This window comes from Sinocyclocheilus anshuiensis, unplaced genomic scaffold (genome assembly GCF_001515605.1).
Source record: "Sinocyclocheilus anshuiensis isolate Anshui unplaced genomic scaffold, SAMN03320099.WGS_v1.1 scaffold2340, whole genome shotgun sequence".
NCBI classification, from domain to species: domain Eukaryota; kingdom Metazoa; phylum Chordata; class Actinopteri; order Cypriniformes; family Cyprinidae; genus Sinocyclocheilus; species Sinocyclocheilus anshuiensis.
In genome coordinates, this window is record NW_015542486.1 from 179370 (window position 1) to 179850 (window position 481).

The window sequence follows — 481 nt, forward strand, 5'->3', positions numbered from 1 at the left end:
GTTTGGAACGACATGAGGGTGAGTAATTAATGACAGAATTTTCATTTTTGGGTGAACTATCCCTTTAAGGGTTTTTTATATATTTGTTTTATTTCATTTAACATTTTTTAAGATTTTAATTAAAATTACATTTTTTGTTTTAGTTGTAGAATGTTTTATTAAAAATCAAGAAAGAAAAACATTATATAACTGTGTATAAACTGCATTTAAACAAGTATTGATGTATAAAATTCTATCCCACTGTATTTTTTCCAAATGCAACATTTTTTAATGAATATTTGTTTTATGTATTTATTCATTCATTTTTTTTTATCTTATAGGCCGCAAAGTTAGCAAACTATGCCAAATACCAGCGTTTATGTGACTTCTTGTTTGTGGTGTTCAGTATGATCTTCTTTGGGACGAGATTGATCATTTTCCCCTTCTGGTCAGTATTACATCCGTGTGTGTGTGTGTGTGTGTGTGTGTGTGTGTGTGTGTG

At 29.1% G+C, this 481-nt stretch overlaps 1 protein-coding gene across 1 annotated transcript in view; it reads left to right on the forward strand.

Moving 5' to 3' along the window:
- LOC107694004 (ceramide synthase 5-like) overlaps positions 1-481 on the forward strand; it is a gene marked incomplete at its 5' end in the record, with an annotated part of 25897 nt that overhangs the window by 21344 nt on the left and 4072 nt on the right. Inside the window, one exon of the mRNA XM_016493617.1 lies at positions 321-427. Coding sequence (XP_016349103.1) covers positions 321-427 — 107 coding nt within the window. The remainder of the gene's footprint in view (positions 1-320; positions 428-481) is intronic.